Raw genomic sequence first — 17,828 nt, 5'->3', positions numbered from 1 at the left:
GGAAACTCGCTGAGCTTCTGTTTGTGAAGGAGTCAAGGCCATCAGGAGGCTCCAGACCTGAGACACCAACCAGATGAGTCAACTGCTTCAAGACAAGCAGGTTTTGGCCCCCAGCATCAAGGGAAACCTGCTCAGGAGGTCTCCATTCCATAGACCTACAAGCTTTCCCCAGGCCACCCTTGAAAATTCAGCTTTCCATTCTCCCAGACTATTTTTTCCTTTTCATTTCTGCCCCTCTCCCCTCTTCTGCATGCTTGCATGAATGTTGTGCCCAATTACAGCAGTTCCTTCAGCACCAGCCAAATGAACATGCTTCTTGTCATGTCTTCTCACAACCTTTCTTTATCAGATGTAAGATAAGATGCTAAATTTGGGCCCTTTTTGATCTTCTCAAAATAAAGGACATGGTGAAATCCCCACCTCGGGCAGTCCTGAGAAGGTGTAAAGTCAACAAACTAGAAGTAAACTGTATATAAAACAGTTGAGTGGGGTAAAACACTTTACCTCAGAGAGGACCTAGGCTGATAATTTCAATGGGAAAAATATCTCTATGCTCATGAAAAAAATAAGACAGGAGCAAACATTAAAGAAAATATTACAGTATACTTATCTATGAGGCTCCCCCAATCTAAGTGAAACATTTAGGGCAACAGAAGCACTTTTGGTCATGTGTAAGTACATCCTAGAGCCTGTGCAACTTCTTCCATATGGTCACTACATCACTGAGCCATGGCTCTGAACCAAGTTTCACTTCTGGAGTTACAGGAGAATAAATCTTCAAGGATTCAGTTCACAAACTATCACCGAACCGCCCGTCTCATCCTGGCAGGGTTTACGGCAGGTTCATGTGGAGCAGTAATCCAATTTTACAAGTCGTCCACTTTAATCCAGAGAGGACCTGAACTATGGCCAGATTTAATCATCTGAGGAATCAAGGGGTCCCGTTTCATTGCATTTCCTCTCCAGTAACAGAGTCCCACAGCAGCATCCTGTCCAATCTGCTACACAAATTAAATTTTAAAAAGCATATGAAAGGACATCACAAGTAGCCTGATAAAGTCAACTGAATGTACACAGCACAAAAGAAGTATTTTTATAAAAACCCACAAAAGACAGCATGAAACTACCACCAAACTGACTTAACATTTAAATATTTTTAAACATCAGTAAATGCATTTTTTTTAACACTGCACCTAAAGTTAAGTCTTCGGTTTAATGGAAACAAAAGGTTTTAATTCAGTAATATATCTCAGTTATGTCAGAGTACTGTCTCTCTGCAATTTGCAGAATTCCCTGACCTTAATACAGCACAGCATTTCAGCATAAACTTCATGTTAAATAATTAAAAAAAAAAAAAACTTTGGTGGAATTATTCATGTGCTTAAAAACAGGCATATAAGTGTTTTGCAGAGCTCCAGCTCGCCCTTCTGCTGTTGGTTATCAGTTCCTGTCAGGTGTGGGGGGTTTTCACAGTGCATTAGGTAGCAGGAAAATATTAGAAAAAGAACAACATTGTTATTAGAGGGAAGTCAGGGTTATGCTCCCTCATCTAATCTTGTAGCATTTTTATGCCCTGTCACCTCCTCTACAATCTCCTACCAATTGCATTCACTTCACATTTCCTTTTCTCCTTTGAGAGATGACATTATATGGGAAAACATCAGGTAGCTCTCTGGCTTGGGCAGGGCAGGAGCAGGGTACAGCCATGAGAAGCCCAGCCCTCATTTCCTTGTCATTATTTACACAGTTTTGTGTACTTTTGGTGTGTTCCTCACTCAGGACATGTGGACGGGTAGGTCTGGCTCGCTTCTGTGCTCAGTTTTTTGCTTTTAGATGCCGACTCCCTCAAAGGCTGAGCTTTAGGTACAGGGATAGGCTGAAAGGAACCTTCAACGTGGATGGGATTGTGCCAGTATTAGCCCAATACAAGGGATCTCCACCAGTATATACAATCCCTAAAAGACGAGGGATAAGAGCTAGAGAATTAATCGCTTCTGTGACTAATGATTTTGCACTACAAGTGAAACTCACGTAATTGCAATAGAAACAGTATTTAAGCAAAGTAGTTGCATTGACAGCAAACCTGTTTCTAACCAGGACTTTTAACTGTTGTATATACATGCAGTATTACAAACCAAGGATTCCGATAAGGAAGAAAGGGTATGCTTCTTTTGCAGAGCCTAATTAATTCTTGGGGAAAGAAAAAATATAAATATTTTTATTGAGTTTTATTACCAAAGCTGTATTTACTTGTCTGAAGATCATGACCAGATTCTGCTTTTTAGAAACATGAATTTCACCAGGAGCCTTTGGGGGATAGGGGAATGCAAAACCAAAACCAGTTCTCTTCCCTGATTAGTTGGTTTTCAGTGTACTCTTTGCTGCCAATTTCACACAGCATTTTATTTGTTTGCTGACCAGATGGCTGCATATTTTCAAACAGGGGAAAAGAAAAAAAAAGAAGGAAAAAAAAAAAGCAATCCGCAGCAAATAAGACATCTATTAGTTGAAACTTCATCAATCCCAGAAGGCAAAAGCAGGGACTGGGAGAATGAAGAACCACCCAGTGTAGAAGACCAGGTTTATGACCAGCTAATGAACCTGAAGGTGCACAAGTCCATGGGACCTGACGAGATACATCCATGGGTCCTGAGGGAACTAGCAGATGTATTTTCTAAGCCACTCTCCACCATATTTGAGAAGTCGTGGCAGCCCGGTGAAGTTCCCACTGACTGGAAGAGGGGAAATATAACCCCCATTTTTAAAAAGGGAAAAAAGGAAGACACAGGGAACTACAGGCCAGTCAGTCTTACCCCTGTGCCTGGCAAGATAATGGAGCAGATCCTCCTGGAAACTATGCTAAGGCACGTAGAAAATAAGGAGGTGACTGGGGACAGCTAGCAGGGCTTCACTAAGGGCAGATCAAGCCTGACACATCTGCTGGCCTTCTACGATGGGGTTACAGCATTGAGGGATGGGGGAAGAGCAACTAATGTCATTTACCTGGACTTGTGCAAAGCATTTGACATTGTCCCACATGATATCCTTGACTCTAAACTGGAGACTTGGATTTGATGGGTGGACCACTCGGTGGGTAAGGAACTGGCTGCACGGTCGCACTCAAAGAGTTGTGGTCAGCAGCTCAGTGCCCAGGTGGAGATCAGCGACGAGTGGTGTTCCTCAGGGGCAGTACTGGGACTGGCACTGTTTAACATCTTTGTCAGTGACATGGACAGTGGGATCAGGTGCACCCTCAGGAGGCTGGCCAACAACACCGAGCTGTGTGGTGCGGTCGACACGCAGGAGGGAAGGGATGGCATCCAGAGGGACCTGGGCAGGCCTGAGACGTGGGCCTGTGCAAGCCTCATGAGGTTCTTGTCAGAACCCTTGTGCGTAACATTTTGTTTCAATAAAATATTAAATTTTAAATCTCAGAAAATGGAAGAACTCATTTTACAAATAAAGGGCTAGAGACTTATATTCATGATGAGTATGTTGACAAAAACAGCGCCACAAGGATGATCAAGGCTGGAGCCCCTCTGCTGTGGAGCCAGGCTGAGGGAGCTGGGGGTGTTCAGCCTGGAGAAGAGAAGGCTCCGGGGAGACCTCCCAGCGGCCTGCCAGGGCCTGAAGGGGCTGCAGCAGAGCTGGGGAGGGACTCTGTGTCAGGGGGTGTGCTGGTAGGACAAGAGGAGTGGCTTTAAACTAAAAGAGGCGAGATTTCAATTAGCTGTAAGGAGGAAATTCTTCCCTCAGAGGGCGGTGAGGCCCTGGCCCAGGCTGCCCAGAGGAGCTGTGGCTGCCCCATCCCTGGCAGTGCCCAAGGCCAGGCTGGATGGGGCTTTGGGCAGCCTGGGCTGGGGGGAGGTGTCCCTGCCCATGGCAGGGGGTGGCACTGGGGCGGCTTTGAGATCCCTTCCAGCCCAAACCAGTTTATGATTCTATGATACTGAACTTTGGGAATACTGAATGTTTTAATGAATATCCCAGTTTTGCCCCCCAGAAAATTAAAAAAGACAAAAACAAGACTGATGGCACCTGTAGCATCGGAGGGAGCTCACGTCTGGGAGGTCAGGAACTTCTGCCTGACTTGCAACCACTTGTCCCAGAAAAGGACTATGCCCTTTGTGAGTGCTTTACTGCATTACATGTCTGAAATTACCCCCTTCGTTGAACAAAGCAAGATCTTAAATCACAGCCTGACAAGAAAAAATACATAGCTGTGTACTTTTATGAGGAAATCTCATCCAATATTTCCCTCTTGGGTTACCTCCAACCCCCAGAGTACGTTTCCACTGGAAGAATAACTAATAAATAAAACCCACGACAAGCTAACTGCCCAAGGCTGCCTGAGCTAAGCCAGCAATGGAGAAAAAGCAGCTCAGGTTTAACATGGCCATCGGCTGCATTCGGCTCCTAGCCTCTTCCCTGTATTCACGCTGCTAACCCCAGTCAAATTGACCTTCAGTAGTGGGGTCCAGCCAAGAGCTGCTCAGTGCACACTTCTTCTGATGCGCAGACTTACCCACAGGGCTAAGGCATCTATAAATGCAAATTCATTAGCATTTCCAGCAGCCAGATGGTGCCTGGAGCTCCAAGCTTCCCTCTCATGCAAGACCAAGGCTGGGGCTGAGATGCGAGGCGGGGGTGACAGCAGTAGGCACAACTTGGGCTGCAGCACAATTAAATCCCCTTCAAGGGGCAGGATCACACGTTATCGCTGCGGCCGGATCAGTCAAATAAATCAGCAGTGACTCACCAGCCCCCAGAGCGGAGGAAAGGCAGGACAAGGAAGAGATTAGAGTTGTGCTCAAGCACGATTTCTGAGCTGTCCCTTGCTATTGACTGTGCCCGCAAGATATGATCTAGTCTACAACATTAAGAAATGCAATCGTATTTGGTTTTCCTGCCCGGGTAACACAGTCAGCCTGTAATCATGCACTCTGTAAGCAATCAAATTCAACACCCTCCTTTTCACACGAGGAAAATAAATCCAAATACAGGTCTAGCCCATTTGACAAACAGCCCCAAGAAATCACAATCCGATCGTTACATGCAAGCTTACAGTTTTAATCCTGTATATATCATAACCAAAAATTTACACTGGCAGGAACTTGGTGTTAATTATTCCTCAGATAGGAAGAGACACCGCTGTGTGATAACACCCCTTCGGAGGAAGCTGCCATAAGGCAAAACAATAAAACTCTGCTCACAAATAGTTCCCCAGAACTAAGGACCAAGGCTGTGCTCCTGCTGTGTTTCCATTTTAATTCAGTCATTCACAGGCAAAGATTTAGGTTCCTTCTCCAGTGTAATTAGGCCGTTGTGGAGACCTAGCTGCACCACTGTGATATCCTGGCTTTATCAAAACACGCTTGCCCCTGCAGCTTGCAAGCAACCTTGGAGCTTGTATAACAGCTACTGTAATTCAGTTACAGCAGAGATTGATTCTACCGATGGGTCTAGATTCACTTTATATTACTTTAGATAACTAAAAGTTGGGTGTCTACTTGACATCCCTCAGTAGTCAATAGAAAAAGATGGGCACATTCAGCAGAAAAATCACACCAACCTTACAGGATGGTAAAAAATAGTCTTGAAGGGTGATTATCACTTTTGGCAATTAGACATTTAGGTCAGCCTAGGTACATAACTTCTGCAGTTAAAAGTGAGATAAGTCCTGTTCATGGTATGAAATGCTGGCTCTGCCCAGTGCTTGGCTGTGCCCAGGACCCCGGGACCTCATGCTTGGACTATGCATGGGTCACTAGAGCAAGTTTTCTGTCTCCACTGATTTTCTGCTGTCCTGAAGAACTATGAGGGTGCTACATGCCCTCCTAATGTGCTAGGTACTCAAGTAGCTCGACTCAGTTAGTCATCCCATGGCAAAATTGCCTCCACTCGCCTTTACTGTCTGAAATATCTCCACAGTCTATTGAATCACACACAGACTCATTCACACAAGCATTTGGCCATGAGGCACAGGTGGTTTGAAGATGTAACTGTTCTCCTCTCCAGTCACAGTGCTTGAAATACCAGGCTGGCGATATTGCAGCCCAGTGAAATAAAACACTGTCATGAAACTTGGCATACGTGTGGCAGGTCCTGGGGTAGACATCAGGACTTCTGCTGGAAAACTGCTGAGGAAGTCGGACACAATGCCGTTTACCCACTGCACCAGTTACCATGGGCCAAAACCATGCTAGAGAACATGCTAACCAAACACAAGGCCTGCCATATTTAACAGGACAGAAGCTGCCTGTGAAAGCAGGATATCGCCTAAATAATTTACTTTTATTTCCCATATGTCTGGCTCCTAATGAGGTGCCGCTGGGTCTCCATCTGACTCTACAGTGTAAACAATGAAGGTGAGTAATGGCAAAGTTTGTTAACCAAATTGTGCTTTCAGTACCAGCCACATAAAGCCTTCCGAAACCTTGAGTCAAGCATCATTGCCTATGCCCCATAAAATCCGTGCAACTTATTCAAGTGCCACAGTATCTTAAAGCATGATGCAACTTAGCTCCAGTTCATTTAACTTTTCACATTTTCCAACTTCTCTCTGCAATCCTGAGTGGAAGCAGACTTACCTTCCTCCCTTCCCCTAATGAAAACTATGATTCCTGCATAAGCACACAGCGGGCTTTGCAGAAATATTTTCCCTCGTTTACTAAAGCAGTTCAGGAGATTAGCAGGTCAGTATCACAATGGACAATGCTGCAAAACAGCTTTCTTTTTAAATTTAAAAGCTGGAACTAAAAATTAGATGGCTCTTCAGAGAAGCCAGCAAACATGTAAGCAGCATTGGCATTGAGTGCAGTTAAAAATACTGCAAAACTAAAGGAGAGGGGAATTGATTCCTTTTCACTTTGTGGCTCTTCTTAGCTAAAGTGAATGGGAATCTGACCATCAATTACAGCTGTTTCAGTAAGGAGGTAGGGCTGAAGGCTGAATTATTTGTGATGCCTGGTCTGTGCATCCCTATAAGGATCCCTCAACACTAATGGGACATGTTGCTTTGGTGCAGGATTGAGCAACACCTTTAGACCCCCTTCCTCTTTCCATGCAAAGGCTAACATAGAGCTCACTGGGCTTCCAGCCAAAAAAAGAAAGGAGAATTCAGAGTCCTGGTGACTCCTATATTCAGCATCCAAAACCATCGTTAATCGACAGAGTCACCCTGTCTGCTCTTCAGTTGGCCGGGGTTCAGGTGTTATTTGAGCAGCTCTAGGGAAGACGGCCGTTACCTTACTAACCAGGACACTTGACATTAGTCACGAGGCAAGACAAGCTGCTCATCAGCAGGTCTGCAGGGCGGATGCTTGCCAAGAAAGGTGCAGTGCTAAGAGCTGAATCATTTCTCCACTCCAATTCTACTGAGCAGCCTCCCAGCATCCCTGAAATGCACATCGGGTCACATTCCCTTCATGCAAGCATTAATCCTGCTGTAAAGGAGGCTGATTAGGGTTCCTGTTTCTTTCCTTCAAAGAAAAGTCTGATTATTTCTTTTTTAAATTGGATGAAATAAGACCAAACAAAAGAGAGAAGAAAAGAACTGTCTTGGGAAATCTTTCTTCTTCTTCATTTGCTTTAAGGAACCACAGTGCTGGGGATTAAAAGGAGCCAACCAGAAACAAGCAGCATTTGATCAGCACTGTTGACTTGCCAGCAGGAGGGAGCCATGGATATAAAAGCCTGTGAAAAAAACATAAGCCATCCTTTTCCGACGCACATCTCTCAAAAGGCACGGCTCTACCCTTGCATGTTTTTTAAACCCAACCAGTCCATATGAGGATTTTCCTTTGAGAAACTTCAGAGAGCAAGAACAAAACCAGAAGGATTTCATATGCTGCAAGAAGCACTACAGGAAATTAACACTTTGAGAGTCAACAGCTGAGGTCTAAATCACCTCTACCCTTCAGTTTGCTACTGGGAGTCGCCACTTCACAGTATTTTCATTTTCTGGGAGTGTACGTTCACTGTACACACTGATTCCTCTACTATTAAACACCTATTGTACTTAATCAACCCAGCAGCAGTTATGTTAATGGCAGCTTCAGGTTTTGCACTCCCTGTTGCTTCTTTCTTGAGCTTGGTTATCCAACATATTTCAATTTCCTGACTTTATTTGCTACAACGAAAATATTTCTAAGCAAGCTCAGGATAGTTCCAAACTCAGAGGAAAAGCTCATCCTTTCCCCAAAGCAGTTCCTTTTTTTTTCATCCAATTAGATTATAAGATTAGCATTAGTAACCCACAATGGCAATTACTGAATAGAAAACAGATGTTTTGGCTGTGTCTACCCTGGTAAATAGAAGAAGGCCAGGGATCTGCCCAGTGTCATGGACTGGCTCCCCCTGCTTACGTGAATCTCTTCTCCTGATGGGAGAAGGTTGGGTGTAGACTTTTACCTAGTTCCAAACACCATGATCCTGTAGATCATCCTGGAAAATATTTGTACCTCTAAGATGGAAGGAAATCTAAACAAACAAAAGCTGAGCTTCCCAGCATTTTCACCACCAAATAATGAAGTTCCTATCTTTTTTTTTTTTTTGTAGGCACTTTCCAAATGTCTTCAAATATCACCATAAACCATTTCTGTTGCGTGCTGTGCTCCTTGACCCTAAAACATGAGGGGCTAATGCTAAACCAAGTGGTTGAGTGATTTGCCTTTTCTTTGTAGCAGTAAAAAATAGTTTGTCAAAGAAATCTTCTAGTTGGGAACAGCCCAACATTTGAAATAATTGTTTTTTCATTGAAAGCATGCCTTATAGCCAACAAATATCCCTTTCCTGAAGGCAGAACACACAACTCCACAATGGAGGACAACAGTCCAGTTCTTCTACACCTATATCTCATTTTCTTCTTGTTCCTCCACCAGAAAATAGTCTCCTTGCCATGATCTCAGTGTAAATCCAGAACATGACCACAGTTTTGTATTCCACAGCCAAAACAAGAGAGGACCAGCCTTGTGCCTGGTGAGTCCTAAAGGCCCACTGGGGACTCAACACTGAGTCATCCCTGCCGTTCATCCAGCTAAAAACTCATCTTTTTCCCTCCCTCCTCCTTTTTTTTTTTTTTTTTTAATTTTTTGGCAGTTTCATTTTCAGCCGAATCAGCATTTGCTCTGACTCATTGCTGGGGTCACCAGCACCAACACAGGGGACCCAGCAGCTCAGCTGCACTCGTCATCTTCAATCACCTTAAATCGGCTGTGAGCCCTTGTACCAAGCATACAGAGATTACTGCCTGGCACTATTTATAAAACTGAGCATCACAAAGCTTTTGAAACAAGGTTATTATTAGATTTGGTTGATGATTTGTAAACTGAAAGTATTCATTAAAAAAGAAGAAGAAGAAGAAGAAGAAGAAGAAGAGGTTGTCAAGAAAAGGGTTTTTGACCATTTCACTTCTTTATACAGACTTTCACATTCAAAAGACTGAAAACCAAAAAGGTTTTTATTACCACCAACCAAAACCTAAACAGATTTTCAGGCCAAGAGTAATAGCTAAAATGCTAACAACGGGGAGTGGGAGAGACACTCTTTTCTGGGCAGACAAAAGAGTCAGGAAAGACACGGCCGTGCTGGATGTCAGCCCAGCACCTTTGCAGTAGCAGCCCCTGGAAAGACCATGACAACTCTCGGGGACGTGTGGGACCTGTTCCCTGACACCCCTCAAACACTGTTTGTTTCTTACCTCAAGCATGAGGGGTTCAGGCTGCCTTTCTTCTTACTACTCCTGATCTATTCTCCACTTTAAGTTTTTTCTACTTAACTTGGGCTCACTGCTTCCTTCAACAGGTGTTGATAGTGACTTATGCATATGTATAGCATATGCATGTGTAGCATATGCACGTGTAGTGTTCCCCTGACACAGGGAAAGCCTACTCTAATTGCATCTCCCCATTGTCCACAGAGTGAGCCCTTCAAGTCCTGATGTGATAACCTCTGGCTCTACCCCGTGGTTGTTACAGTCAGTGGTAGCCCTGTCAATGGCTTAGACGAGCACGGGGTCAGACGTGGAGGCAAGGGCAGATCCAGTATTTCTGATACTGGAAATCCTTCCAGCAGATCCTCAGCCAGCATAAATCAATGTACAGCACGGCCAAAGCTTTCCCAGCTGATGCCCAGTGGAAAATGTGGCCCAGGTGGGGAGGGCATCTGCCCAAATCAACATGCAACACAAATCTCTGCACACACCCCTCCCAGCACCCAGGACTCCCAACACAACGTTGTGCATGGGTGTGTCAGGAATACCAGCAGAGCTCATGTCCCCACTCACCATCTCTAAAGCTACAAAAGCTTGGAGATGAGAGACGAAGAAGGGAGACGAAGAGAGATCTCAGGCTTCTGTACAGAAGGTAAATACTCATCCTGAATGATCAAGTAGAGCTTGATGGTGGAAGTAGTGCAATCTTTTCTTGGTTTAATGTCTACTAATCTTTCGAGTTTATGGTCTGTTATTGCATCTTCTATTGTACCTAATTTTCTTATTCTCAAGTCATTATGACCACAGCTCACTTTCCATTTTTCAAACTACCAGCTCAGGTTTCAAATTCAGACACGGCGCTTGTTTCTCCTGTGCTTCCCCCCACCTCCTGCCTTGGTCTGTCTACATGCTATGGCAGTGATGCTTTCTGCTGGGGTACCTAGGCCTTGGTATCTGCCTTCTCACCTTTTATGCACGTGTTTCCACTCCATCGACTTTATTGTCAGCAGTTTTATAGCACGGTTATTGCTTTTCTTTCCTCATCTTTATGACCCTCCATCACAGTGGCAAATGGAAGCTGTCCATTTCTCATTTAATCTCAAAGACACAAGGCTGCATAAGAAGAGGTGATAAAATTAATATGAACTGTCTAGGAATCTTCCCACGGCTTCTTCTGCTGAATAGGAATTGCTCATAAATTAGGAGCCTGAGACCCTTTAGGGTGTTTAGAAATCAGGGAATACAACACCAGGTCACCCCACCAGCTGGCAGAGATAGCTCCTACTTTGCTGCCAAAATAGCCAATGCAGATGCTTCAGAGAAAGGGACAAGGATAACAAGAAGGGACAGTGACAGAACCTACTGGGAAAAAAGTCCTTCCTAAATGTCTAGTGATGAGCTAATCCCTTCAGAGTCTTCAAGGCCAGCAGAGACTAAATCCCAGAGACAAAGAAGTTCCATAGGCTGTTTACAGCTACATGAAAATAAAAACATATCCTTTTAATAGTAATAACATTTAGCTTTACAAAGGCACAGAGAGCCTTTTTAGTTCTACCTTATCCTGAAGACTTGCACCTCTTTAGCTTTCTCTACCCCTTGCATTAACAAATGTTTTTCTTTTTCTCCCTCCTTTGAGTTATTCCCCTCTTACCTCAACAGCATCTCCCTCTGCTTTGATCACCACACGTTTATTAACATATTATAGCACAAACGCAATTATTCGCAGTTCCCGAGCACTAATGATAAGGCGCAAGAACACTCTTACATGTTTTATCTCTCTCTCTCTCTTTAAAATCACTCATCCAACTTATTTCGCCATCACCCATAGGATGCTGTCCCTGCAGGGCCCCCCATTATGACCCCAGCCCTTTTCCCAGGCAGGTACAGTTCTCTTACAACAGAGCAGTGCCTAAGACACTCGGATTCCTTCTGGCAGATGTTCCTGTTTTTCCTGCTAGCCTATCTTTGGTGACAGGTGTGCTGACTTTATCTAGCTCTGTTACATAACATCCTTCCAAGACTGACACATATCTCCTCTCCATCCTTAATATGGAAAGACAGAGTTTCACCTCGCTTCCCAAACTGCTTATCTTAGTACCTATTATCTTGATTTAACATACTAATATACTTAAAATACCTCATACTTAACTTAGGTACGTCCCATTTTTTAACCTTTTCTCATCATGAAAATGGACATTATTTCAACATCGTTAATCCGTGGCACCTGACCCAGTTTCTCTCTCCTTAAGATTTCCTTGGCTGTGTCTTGCAAGTGATTTTATGAAAGATTTTTTCATTGTCCAAATAAATTATTTCTATCGCTTCTATCTTCTCCAGAAATATCCCAGCAGACTAGTACAAAAATACTTTCTCATATAGAAGGCATTTAGCATTACCTTTTCTACTCATTCATTTTATAATCCTGTACCTGGTTTGCCTGCCATCATAGTAGGCAGGTAAACCATCCAATATAGCAGCTTCACATTTATTACACTCATCAAAATTATATGTGTCCGCTCTCACCCTGCACACTGACTTACAGTCAAAGAGGGTATATGAGAGAAAACATTTTTGCTAGCAGCTCAGATACTTCTTATCCCTCTTTGCAAACAATTTGGCTGAATGAGAAGTAGAAGAGTCATTTTTTTTACAAAAACAACAGAGGGAAAGGAATGATTAAATGAGAAATGATCCATTTAGGCTGAGTATCAGCCAAAATGTCCTAAAAGAAAAATGCATTCAGATTTGGGAGAGCCTCTAAGGAGAAGCCAACGAAGACTCATTCAATTGGAAAGTTTAGAGAAAGCATCAGGCAGGCAGCACAACACAAGGCGTAATAAAAACACACCCTGCGGTGGCAGGGGGATGGGCACGAATATCTCATCATTCCCATCATAATAGCTGAACACGTACTCAATGCCAGTGAAAAACACGGGTGTCATCAACTCCCCGTGAAGTCAGAATTTATGCAACACGTGAAACGTTTGTATCAGTATCCCATTCATTGCTGGCACGAGCAGAAAGAAGTCACCGAGCAGTTATTCTCATCCTAATCGAGTCACCAGCTGGCCAGAAGCGCAGGATACAGCAGCGGGTCGGGCTCCCCAACTCCTGCACCCCACAGGGACCCCAATCATCCAAGCCCAGTCTGCCTCCAGCTCTTGGGGTCGCACCCAGCCCATCTTCGGACGAGCTGCCAGCACCACAGAGCTCAGGGTACAAATGGGCATCACCACCGGGGATGAACACTGGTATGCCAGAAGCTCGTGGCTACACCAATGTGCTCCACGAAAACCACCCACGGGAACATCCATTCTCGCTGCTCGCACATTTGGTTTGCAGCACAGACATACCCTTCCCAAACGCAGCGTGCTGAACTACTTCTGGCCCCGACGAAAGAAAGCAATGTCAAAAAGGTTTCTGGAAAGTGACATTGCGACACGTGATTATCGTTACTATCTGTGTTATCGGAGCACCGCGGAGCCTCAGACACAGCCAGAGATCCCGCTGCTGCAAATGCTGTACCAGCGTGGAAATCTCACAGACTGGCAGACAGGCATATTTCTTATAGCACAGAGGAGAAAGAAAAACGAGCTGTCAAAGAAAGGGGTGAAAAAAAAAGTGCAGCTAAAGGCAAGATCCCCTGTAGATTCACAATGAACTACCTGCCAGAGCATTAAGCCCTGTGCTTCTCATGCCTTTTGGGTACAAGCCAGTAAGTCTTCCCCGAGTCTTCAAAGGGCTGTAATAATATTACAGGCAGCGCTTTTTCATCGCGAGTCTGCTCAGCCCAGAGTCAATCACAACAGGAGAAGCTGTGATTTTAAAGGCAATACACCCAGATCGCTCAAATAAGGCCAAATTACAACAAAAAGTTTGGAGACCGACACATGACAGCCAGGCATTAGCTGTGTTTTACATGAACCACCAGCTTTGTTCTTCCCTTTTGCAAATCAGCTGCTCTGCCAGCCTGGTTCTTTGCAAGCTGTTTTTATTTATTTTTTTTTAAATCAACCCAGACACGTTTGCAATTATATTCCGTGGGATATACGGTTGCATGGGTGCACACACACACACACCAGCACAAGTTACGTGCAGCTCTTTCACCACGTGAGCGAGGGAAGTCTGTGTCTCAAAGGGTACATAGGTGAAAATTTAAGGCAAAACAACATTGTCCATCCTTCTGAAAAGGAGGGAAAAGCACTCAGGTCTGGATCCGAAGGGGCACGGAAATGGGGCCCCAGCAGAGAAATTGCAAAGTTCAAAATACCAGCTGCACCCCCCGGGTACCCCTGCTGAGACTGAGCTGTCGCCTTTAACCTTCTGCAGAGCTTCAGTCTCCGAGCAAAGAGGTAGGATGAGAGCAGCCCTCACGGGGCCTGCTTTCCTTCACCAGCTGCGAAGGCAGACAGGTGATATAAAGCAGGTGGCTCCATAACCCCCCTTCTCTCAGGATGGCCAGCGTTTAGCAGAAACACACCCCAAACAGCCACCGATTCGGGCATCCCGCATTTCCCCGTACTGCGAGACTTCCCACACTAACCTAACCCTGAGCCCTCCCAGTGAGGGTCTGCTGCTTGGAAGGCGAAAAGTAGATATCTGAGAGCCAAAGAGGGAATATTCCCGATGCTGGGGATGCCCTCCCTCCCCACAGGGAGGAGACAGGGGCTTCTGCACCTCCAGCTGAGGTCCTAGGGTGCGATAGCCCCCAAGCACGGATCAGGACCCTCTCTGGGGATATACATCTATTTCTTGTTAAATACTGCAGCCCCAGTAGGCGAGGAAGCTCCGTGAGCACCCCCGGAGAGGTAGAAGAAGGGGACCGATCGCTGCCAACCACCTCACAGGTTTCTGCTTCTCTACAGCCACCAAGCGCAGTTCGGGAAGGTGGCACGCAGCCCCCACACCCAGATTTAACGCACGGGAACGGCTCGGTTGCTCTTGAAAAGCAGCAGAGAGGGTCTCCCCGCACGCAGGGATGAGGACGCAAACCCTGGAGCAGACAGGGGCAGCCTCGGTCCCCTCCATCGAGGCTTGTCCTGGGCTGAGCACCCCAGACCCGCAGCCCCCAGCCCCACGGCTCTGTCCCTCCCCGGTCGGGTTTGTACGGCAGGAGAGAGGCAGAAAGTTTCTCTGCCCTTATCACACGCGTGGCTCAGCCTAGGACACCCCCGGGTGACACATTTTGGGGGGGGGGGGGGGGGTTGGGACAGCTTGACCCCCCCACCCATCCCCTTTTGCACTGATTCAGGGCAGTGTTTAGAAAAGCAGCGAGCACCACCCGTGTCCCTCTGGCGTGGGGTGGGGGCGGTGGGGGGGGGTCTCGGCTATTTCCACGCAGGGGAGGGAGCAGCAATGATTTTGGGGGGGGTCGGACCGGCAGCCAAAGGGGCAGCTCCAAAGGGGGAGCCCCTTTACTGTGGGGGGGGGCTCAGCTGCTCGGGGGGGTCCCGTCTCCTTCTATCATCCCAAAGGGTAGCCCTGGGGGGGGGGCAGCCATCCCCATCCACACCCCCAGCCCCGGGGTGCCACCTTATCTACGGGCAAATCCCCAGCCCGAGGGGGGGGGAAAAAATGAGGAGGGAAAAAAAAAAAAAAAAAAGAAAAAAAAAATCCCAAATCTCACCTCTTGGCAAGGCGGCAGCTGCAGGGCGGCAGCCTGGCAGCCCAGCAGCCAGCAGCACAGCCAGGCGGTGCCCCCGCACCCCCGCTCCGCTCCGAGCCTCCGCATCCTTCGGCTCCGCATCCTTCGGCTGCTGGAGGGGGGGGGGGGGGTGTCACCGTCCCCGCTCCCTGCCGGACACCTCCTGCCTGCCCCTGCCTCCGCGAGGGGCTGGCCCTGGCCCTGAGCCCCCCCTGCAGCGGGGCATAACCCCTGGGGAAAGAGGGGGGAGGAAAAGGGGGGGGGGCACGGCGCTGGCACGGGTGGCAGCGGCCCCGCCGGCCGCCGGCTGCCGGCTGGAGGCACCGCCAGAGCCCGGAGGAGGGGCCCGGAGGAGGAGGAGGAGGAGGAGGAGGAGGAGGAGGAGGAGGAGGAGGAGGAGGAGGAGGAAGGCAGGCCAGCAGCCAACCAGGCAGCCAGCGCAGGCGCATGCTGCCGAGGCTCAGCCAGCCCAGGAGCTGGGAGCTTGCATCCCCCCCCCGGTTGTAGCTTCCCCGACCCCAAAAGGGTCCTGGGGGGGAGCGGCGCTGCAGGGGGAAATCCCCCCCCCTGCCCTGCTCTCGGCTGCTCCGCTCCCGTCCCCGTGTGCCGGGGGAGAGCTGGCACCCGGCTCCCTGCTCCTTGGGTCCTTGCACCGCCCGGGCACCCCCCGGAGGTGGGATCCCCCCCAGCTGGGATGCGAGGGGGATCTGCAGGTGGGATGGAGAGGGGATCTGCAGGTAGGATGCAGGGGGGGAACTCCAGGAAGGATAAAGGGGATCTCCAGCTGGATGCAGGGGGATCTCCAGGTAGGGTGCAGGGGGGATCTCCAGCTGGATGCAGGGGGGATCTCCAGGTAGGGTGCAGGGGGGATCTCCAGCTGGATGCAGGGGGGAATCTCCAGGTAGGGTGCAGGGGGGATCTCCGGCTGGATGCACAACAGATCGCTCCCCTGCCCGCCGCCGTGTGACAGTGACCCTTCTCCACAGGACGGGAGAGGAGCAGCTCATTCACAGCCTGACCCAAATGCACCCCCAGAATGACGCCGACTTCTCCCTCTCTGGCTGTATTTCATCCCGGGGTTTGTCTCCCCTTCATCCAGCAAAGCCCACCTACTCATTCCTGACGAAGTGCTTTGGTGCTTCAGGCACTGCCGCTCACCCTGCCTGGCACCGCTGCCTGCCCCCTTCCATCTCCTACACAACCAGCAACACCCAGCACAGACACAGCGCGCCCCACGTCACCAGCACAGCATGTTCCTGGCCCTATCGATCCACCTTTTCTAACTCCAATACATAATGCTTTTTTTCTTTTTTTTTTTTTTTGTACTTCTAATTTGTTGAGTGACTTTTTTTTTTTTTTTGGCGATTTTACTGCAATTCCTGCTCACTGTGATCCAGGTTTGACTCAGCCTTTATTCATCTCTGGAAGGGAGATCAGGAGGAGAGGAGCGGAGTCAGATTTTGACCGCGTTGTGTGACCCCTCTCCCTGGCTGGTGTCATCACTGTGACTCCATGCTCACACAAAAACAGTTTCATTACATCTTTGCTTGCCATCTGAGGACCTTGCCGGAGCAGCCTGGAGGGAGCTCAGTGATGCTCTGCAAACATCAACAAGTTTGAAATTTCCTTTTTTTCTCAGCACTGGGTGGGCTTTGAGGTCCCTTCCAACCCGTTTGAATAGGGTCTATTCAAACAGACCCTATTTGAATAGGGTCTGAAATGCCTGTGAGGTTAAATTCTGAAATTACCTGAAGGGAGCGTGGCAAAAACTCTGCAGTACCCAGTAGGCATGAAGCCTGCAAATAAATAAATAAATAAATAAATAAATAAATAAATAAATGGGAGCAGGGAACAAAAAATAATAATAATAATAATAAAGGATACTCTTATAAAAATTAATCAGCTTAGACAGACATATACAAATGAGGCAGAGGGAAGCAGCGCAGGATTTGGGAAGCATCATGTAATTATAACAGAAAAAAAGTAACATGCATGCAGTAGCAGAGTTAAAGGATTTTTATGTCTACTAAAAGCACATAGCAGTAAGTGACTCTGGCAGCTCTTAGACCTGTATCTGGAATCTTGACCTAGTATTTTGATTCAAGTGAGAGGATGCAAAAGCAATTCAGAAGAATCGCACAGTCTGGGTTATAAACAACTGCCCTGCCCTTCTACTTCTAAGTATAAAAGGAAAAAATAAAATAAAAAATTTAAAAAAAAAAAGAAAAAAGGAGAAAAAAAAAAGGAAGAAAGCTATGTAGTAATAATTTATAGTGCAACCACTGTGAGCTTTGTTTCAAGCTCCATCTCCAGAGCTCCCTGTGCTTTATTGTGCCTCTCCATACATCTGGTGGTTAAGGATGCTCTTAAAAGTGCACCTTCATACTGCGCTCAGAAAAAAAAACTGACAGCTTTTAAGCATTGAGAACCCAGTTTTGTAAGTGGCTCTTCCTGCCATCAGTGCAATGTTCG

General features: G+C 46.9%; 1 protein-coding gene across 2 annotated transcripts in view; it reads right to left on the bottom strand.

Moving 5' to 3' along the window:
• The window catches only part of ELAPOR2 (endosome-lysosome associated apoptosis and autophagy regulator family member 2), a 102,248-nt gene extending 86,549 nt beyond the window's left edge, over nucleotides 1-15,699 (bottom strand). For both annotated transcript variants that reach the window (XR_014577407.1, XM_083819362.1), the window contains exon 1: nucleotides 15,339-15,699. Coding sequence is in view for 1 of the 2 variants with exons in the window: in XM_083819362.1 (XP_083675488.1) it covers nucleotides 15,339-15,458 (120 nt within the window). In the remaining variant the exon portion in view is untranslated. The remainder of the gene's footprint in view (nucleotides 1-15,338) is intronic.
• Nucleotides 15,700-17,828: the final 2,129 nt, after the last annotated feature.

Source organism: Anser anser (assembly GCF_964211835.1).
Source record: "Anser anser genome assembly, chromosome: 1".
Lineage (NCBI taxonomy): Eukaryota > Metazoa > Chordata > Aves > Anseriformes > Anatidae > Anser > Anser anser.
Note: the sequence above shows the minus strand (reverse complement) of the source record. Positions and strands in the feature narration are given on the sequence as shown.